Source organism: Etheostoma spectabile, chromosome 21 (assembly GCF_008692095.1).
Source record: "Etheostoma spectabile isolate EspeVRDwgs_2016 chromosome 21, UIUC_Espe_1.0, whole genome shotgun sequence".
In the NCBI taxonomy this organism is placed as follows: Eukaryota; Metazoa; Chordata; class Actinopteri; order Perciformes; family Percidae; genus Etheostoma; species Etheostoma spectabile.
Window position 1 is genome coordinate 10,742,174 of NC_045753.1, and position 7,419 is coordinate 10,749,592.

Sequence of the window (7,419 nt, forward strand, 5' to 3'; positions counted from 1 at the left end):
TAGGGTACCAGACCAGCTGGGGAAAAGAGCAAAAACAAGACCAAAGATACCTTATTACCGTACAGGACCTTCATTATTAAGGAGTTTGATAGCCTGTGGGACAAAAGAGAACTTGGATCTGTTTTTTGTAAACAGAGGAGCAGAGTATCGGCATCCTGAGGGCGGCAGTTAAAAATCTGTAAAAGGTGCTACATCAAATAGAGAGAGAATTCTTAAATTGACTTTTGAAAAGATACTCGAGGCTTTCAAGGCTAATTGAAAAAAAAAGAATTATCCCACTTATAAGTCAGAATCACTTCAAGACTGATGGTCTCTCTACACTGATGCATGGTCATGAAACGCGTTGTACTGCCTTTTGCAAAACTTTATACTAGACAACCACATTATTTGTTTTCTACTAAAACCAGATACCTGTTATGTAACCTACAATGGGAGACTTGTCCTAATGTCCTTTTAACACTGATGGCTTGGTGTGGGGAACCTACAGAGCATTTTTTTAAATTAATTTTTTCTTTTTTTCCTTCATAATTGCTGACTTGCGTCACCATTTCTTGATGTGTTGTGTTTTTATTGTATCATGTTCACATAGGGTACAGGAAATCGTCTATTAAACATACATAATATGTTACAAAACTATTCATGCAAGCAACCACGAGCAGAATGCCCCACCAGAGAGATGGAGACTCTGACAGAGAGGAGGAGATGTGCTTGGACGGATCCTTTTCTCCTTTTCTTGGCAGCTCAGTCTTTGGCTTTTTGTGTCGCTCTGCGCGGGCGAAGAATCCCAATCTTAGTAAGTGTGTGAGATGCCCGAGGAAAACTTACTCTGCTGCCAGGAATCCAATCTGATGGAGAGAGAGAGAGAGAGAGAGAGAGGATGACGGAGGCCGGGGAAGAGGTGGACTGCAAGAGGATGAGTGTTTTCGAGTGGGGGAGGGGGCTTCATCCAACATGTATGAACAGTAGGATTAGAGTGGGGATAGTCCACAGAGCCAAGTCCCGCTGTGTGCCTTTTTTCCCGGTGTTACATCACACACTGTTCATGGGAGATTATTTTTATATTTTAATATCTCTTCTATGAGGCAGAGGGAGAGACCGCTGCAGGCTCTGCCTCCAGAAGGACAACACACACATCCAGGGAAGTCATGATAGAAATATTTGCTTTGTAAGTCAAGATGCTGATGTAAAAATGCAAAATATATAGATCAGAATCAGAAAAAGGTTTCTTGCCACAATAAGAACACTTACGTGGAACATTTTCCAAAAAAAACAAAACATATTGAACAAGAATATATGAAATAAACAAAAATAAATTCAGAAGTGTGTGTGTGTGTGTGTGTGTGTGTGTGTGTGTGTGTGTGTGTGTGTGTGTGTGAGATTTTGGGTGATGTATTCCTTTAATTGGATACTGTGTTTGGAGTTTGCAGAGACATTTTATGATGCAGAACTACGCAGCCGGGTCTACATAAAAATAACAATAGATGGATAACAATTCAACTGTGACGAATAAAAGTCATTAAAATACTGCACCATGCACAACACACACACACACACACACATACACACACACAATAACTTTATATTGTGGGCCGGGCAATTGGTTTTGCAGCAAGGTAGACATTACATGAAAAACAACAGTCCCACAATACAGAAGGAGATGGGTGGTGACCTGAATACCAGCGGGCTAGAAGACCAACAACATTTAATGGTGACTGATGTTGACATTTGTGTGTGTAAAGCACAGCATCAATAACATCTACAAATATATATATGTATGTGTATTTAATAATATATATGTGCAATTCATTTTTGTTTTTCTTTGAGTCTGTATTCACACCTTTCCCCCAACATCTGATTCTGCACTGTATATTTCAGTCAGCTGAGCAAGCAGCAGCACAGTAGCCTATCAACAGCCTCTCACAGCCCCCCCCCCCCTCCCTTTCACCCAGCCACCCTGCAGGCAGAGCGCAAAAAAAAATTAAATAAAAAAACCGCTCCATAAATTCTATTTGGGCGCATTACCGAGCAAGATGGCGCTCCTGCTGTCAGCACCTCGGACAGCTCCCGGTCCCGGAGGCTCTGACACACAACACGGAGCGTTTGATTGATTTGCAGAGGTGTCCCGTCTCCTTCGGTCTCGTTCTGTCATTCAGATGCTGTTCGGATGATGTGGCTGTATCCAGGTGTCGCGTAAAAGCTCCGCGCTACTCTGCGCAGCCCGGAAAAAAAGGGAAATAAAAATTCTGGATCAACTTGACTGCCCAAAGCAGGACTCCATCCAGTGAGCCCTCTCTCCTCATCTACCTCCTCTGCGGAGACGGTTCAGATTGAAGACCCGTGGAGGGAAACACACAATCCCGATCAGCCTCGGCCTGCGGTGACTTTCCCCGGGTGGAGGAGCGCGTGCCCGGCAGCCTCTCGTCTTGATCACGCCGGAGCGAAATGGCGGGGCGCGTTGAGACGCCACCAGCGGAGAAATGAAGCCGTTGTAGTTTTGTCCTCCGAGCCCCGCAGCTTTCCTCTGGTTTCCCGTGAAGATGTTGCTGGTGCTGCTGGTGACCATGTCCTCCGCCGCGATCAGCCCCGGCTTCGCCCTCAGCTCCCACTTCAGCTCAGGTGAGCCGACATTCCCCTGCTTCCCCCCGCTGTAGCGCTGTGAACGGGCTAGGAAACACTGGCCTACCGCTGTCCAACAAACACCTACACTGTTGGAAAAGTCCGGAGAAATAGGCCCCGGCTAATATTCTGTGTTGATATGATTTTCTGTATAATTATTTTTCACAGTTGATTTCCCATATTTTTCTTTTTTGGGGACATGTCCACTTAAAGGTAACCTACAGATTTTTTTGGGGATTGTCCGTAAACTTAACTGATGATAGATTTATTGTCAGAATCAGATTCATCTTTATTTGCCAGGTATGAGGATATAAGGAATCTTGTTTTGGATCATCTTGCTCACAGAACACACAACCCACAAAACAAACAACATATGCACACTAACATATACACACTCTCAACAGAGACAATATAGACAGATGCAATTACAACACAATTAAAGGGACAGACACAATTGAAAGAGGACATGTATAGGCTACCAGTGTGGCCACATAGGGGACACTGATCCCAGGATCAGACACTTGGAAAATAACGGGACAAGATGCATTCAGGTGACCGATCCAGTTGTAGGTTACATCAGATTCCTCAGCAGAGCAGACACCATGTCGCTCTCTTCCTCATCCAGCTGTCAACGCTGTGTGCGTTTGATCTGTAGGGCCGTCCCCTCATAGTCGATTGGTGACTAATCTGGGGTTTTGGTTTCACTTGACTAAGATTTCTTTAGTTGATACGTCATTTTTTTTATGCTTAGTCATGCTTAATTACTCATTTCCATGAAATGTATGAGCACATTTCTGGTGAACACAAGATTTAAAGTGGTGCTTTTGCAGGATTAATTGTGTAGAAACTCAGTTTTACAGACGATTAATTAACATTTGAGCTTCTCTAGTCTCAACCACATCTCACAGCTCTGTCGATTAAATCAACTAATCAATTAGTCGATAAAATCATGTAAGTGTTAGTCAACTAAGAATTTGTTTAGTCGAGGAAAGCCTTAGTGATTTAAGATTTTGGATTTAAAAAAAAGAAAAGCGCGTCGGGGGAAGTCCCTGGCACACAGCTCGGCCGTGTGTTTCTCCCGGGTCAGAGGCGGAGGTCAGCTGGGTTTAAAGGTGCAGTGTGTATAAAGGTGAAAGGCAGACAGGAAGGTGAAAGGTATTGTGGGAGCGGAGGAGCAGCAGGGCCGGTGTGTGATCCAATTAGGGCCGTAAAAGAAGAGGATTATGGGAGATGATGATGATTGGAGGCAGATTGCCTCATTGTGTCTCGCATCATGGGGGAAAAAAATCAAATAATCACAGCAGGGACAAACGGTGAGTTAATTACTATTATTATTATTATTATTTATGTATTATTATGCAGCATAAACAGGTACCGGCCTGCCAATCAGGTGGTTTCTATGGCAACCAAAAGGTGCAGCAGTCTATCTCATTTCTTGTCTTTCAGCGGTGTATAAAAATGGATTTAAGGGAGACTGGGGATAGTTAGATGGAATTTTTTGACATTTGTGTCTGTATCTTGGAGTACTTGTGTTCAAACACACACATGTGATACACACATGTGTGTGCTGTTAAAGGGTGCAGCGCTTATCTCTGGACCCCAAACAGAAGATGCACCGTTTACTCTCAAATACAAGGAGTAAAATGTTCCAACCTACCCCATAGCACGGGTTAGTGTACCGTAGCCTACCCTGGGGTGAAATGTAACATCATAAAATTAGGATTGTTACCAAATTGCATGTTTGGTTGGCAAGAATCATTGTCAGAGACTTGCAGCTGAAGGCAGCCCTGCGTGGCTCTGTCCAATCTCAATCCATGGCAACCGTTGCATTTCAGAAGGAGTCGTAGAACGTGTAAAATAAATCACCCACTGCTCAAAAATGCCCCCAAAAATTGGGAACAAGATATTATTTACGAGAGTGGACAGCCGGCTCTGGATTGTTTTTAAAAAATCACCATGTAGTGCTGTAATACAGAAACCTAATTATATCACACATGCATTTTATTTTTTGCTTGTCAACTTCATCAGTCGTCTCATCTGGGATCCTGATGGATGTGGCTCCGAGGTGTAGTTGGTTGGGGGTTCAATCCCAGGCTCCTCTGGCCACATGTCAAAGTACCCCTGAGCAAGACACTGACTATACTACTACTACTACTAATAATAATAATAATAAGTTGATTTGATGTAGCACCTTTTACAGGTCTCTCCTGCCTTTTTGCAATGGTTACCTTCATATTGCCCTCCTGCTGTTTTCAAAACACATCAACTGTATTTTATAAATCCTCTCTCCATTCGTGCGTTTGCGTCTCTGCAGCTGTTGGTTTGAACCAGATGACCAAACGAGAACAGAAGGCTTTTCGTTCTCTCTTTAAGTCTCCTTTGCGTCAGAGGAAGGAGCGTTGTCTTTTCTGTTCTCTGAGCTGGTTTACAGCTGTGCATCGACTCATAACTACGGCTGCAACTAAGGATTATATTCATCCTAGAATAATCTGTCTATTGTTTTCTGGACGAGTGGATCAGTTGTAATGTGTCAGATGATGGTAAAACATGTGGATCAAAAGCCCAAGAGGACGTCCTCAAATTGTCCACGACTCAAAGATATTCAGTTTACTGTCCCAGAGGAGAGAAGAAACTAGTGTATACGTTCATATTTAACAAGCTGGAATCAGAGAATTTAGATGAACTTAATAGATTTGTCAAGACGTTTGTGATTTATTTAACAGTTGGCCACTAATTGGTTAACGGATTTATCTTTGCAGCTCTACTCAAACGCACACAATCACCAACATTTGGACACGGTGGGTCATCCTCCGAACCATTTCATTCATTTTGTACTGACAAAGATTCATCTGGGCTTAAAATGTTGTCTTTTTATATTAATTAGTGGTGTTTGAGTGTTGTAGGTGTTAATTTGCCTTGGGTGCAGGTGTTGCAATTAGGGCTCGGTATCACTTCAACATTTTCGGTACCGGTACCAATACCATGACTTTGATCCCGGTTCCTAAACAATACATTTGTTCATTAAACAAAATTAAGTGACAAAATTCCTCTTTACAGCTCAAATCTCTTTATGTTCCAGGTCCTAATACGCGAGCCGAACCAAGTTTTTCCTGTCTCTACGACGTGTAACTTTAGACAGCCAATCACAGACATCATCAGATCTTGGTAGAAGCATGCTGCGAGCTGATTGGCTCACTGACCCTCTTGAGATTTACTCTATAGGTAGCCTATTCAAATTAGGGATTGAATGATGAGACATTTTTCGACACTTTTGGATTCAATTCAGTTGGCGCCTAAAAAGTATTGAATTCGGTACCTAGCCCTAGTTCCAATAGACCTGCACCGTGTTGCGCTTAAAAAGACACACTCAAAAACACACACACACACACACACACACACACACACACACACACACACACACGCGCACACACACTCTCCTTTCTCTAGAAAGAAACATCCCCGGCAGCTTTTGTCATGGAGCTGACCAAGTTACTGAAGTCATGATTCGAGGTCGTGAAATCGAATGTCCTGGTATTTTAAAACCTAGGTCTTGTAACGTAGAGAGGAGGAGAGAGAGAAGATCGAAGGAGGAAGAGAGAGCGAAGAGAGAGATTAATTATTGTTATGATTGTTGATGTAAATGTGATCAATGTCTCCCTGTTTATGTGCTTTAGCAATACTGCATGTCACTGTATGGTCATGCTAATAAACTTTCTTTGAATTAGAGAGAGAGAGAGAGAGAGAGAGAGAGAGAGAGAGAGAGAGAGATTCCTCTTGGGATGACCGCTGCCTGAGGGTGAGCACAGGGATGACATCACAGCCCAATAAAGGCGGGGTGGGGGGGTGATCTTCCTGGCAGTGCTGGCTTGTTTTCCCCGTCCCAGGTTATCCATCTCACATCTCTCCGTGGCTCCTGGCTGCGCACACAGAAACACACTCTAATTATACGGACCCACAACAGACGGGGGGGCAGGACAGAAAACCCAGTGGAGTTCCCTATCTCCAGGCTAGCACTTAAACCATCGGGCCTGGTGCTGGAGGACTCGGGCCTGGTCCTGGAGGAGCAGGTAAACCCAGGGGAGACGGGTTGTTTGTTGGCTCGGAGGGACGCGAGTTGAAAGTAGATGTACATAACTCGAGGGGGGGTGTCTGTCTTCATACAGAGACAAAAACTAGGTCACAGTCACAGTAGTCTACATCGTCGACAATTCAAATCCGGGATTGCTCCAAGCAAGGCAAGGCATAGTGGGAGACACACCAGGGTCCAGGGTGGGAGAGACATAGGGGTCCAGGGTGGGAGACACACAGGGTCCAGGGTGGGAGACACACCAGGGTCCAGGGTGTGAGACACACCAGGGTCCAGGGTGTGAGACACACCAGAGTGGGAGACACACCAGGGTCCAAGGTGGGAGACACACCAGAGTGGGAGACACACCAGGGTCCAGGGTGGGAGATACATAGGGTCCAGGGTGGGAGACACACCAGGGTCCATCAGGCACCTAATGACGCTGCATTTTCAATGTTGGCTTTTTTACTCTCTCTGATAAAAAGTTTGCACCATCTTGATAGTTTGTGCTGACGAAGTTTCATTTGCGGGATTGTTCCGGTGCCGCCGGAAACATCTGCTGGATGTCTGTTACCTTCTTCTGTCTTTGTGTTGGCGTTCTAACCTCTGGTGCATTCCTGAGGACTATGGTTACCTGGTCCTCAGATCTCTGCAGGGTAAATCCAGAAAGCTGTCCAATCGGAGTTGTCAGTTTCAGGACTAAAACTGCTTCTGAACGTACACATCTTCCACCAAAA

At 44.4% G+C, this 7,419-nt stretch overlaps 1 protein-coding gene across 1 annotated transcript in view; it reads left to right on the forward strand.

Annotated features, from left to right (window-relative positions):
- The first annotated feature begins 2,002 nt into the window (after nucleotides 1-2,002).
- Nucleotides 2,003-7,419, forward strand: part of aatkb (apoptosis-associated tyrosine kinase b) — an 83,313-nt gene continuing 77,896 nt past the window's right edge. The window contains exon 1 of the mRNA XM_032501823.1: nucleotides 2,003-2,616. Coding sequence (XP_032357714.1) covers nucleotides 2,538-2,616 — 79 coding nt within the window. The 5' untranslated portion in view covers nucleotides 2,003-2,537. The remainder of the gene's footprint in view (nucleotides 2,617-7,419) is intronic.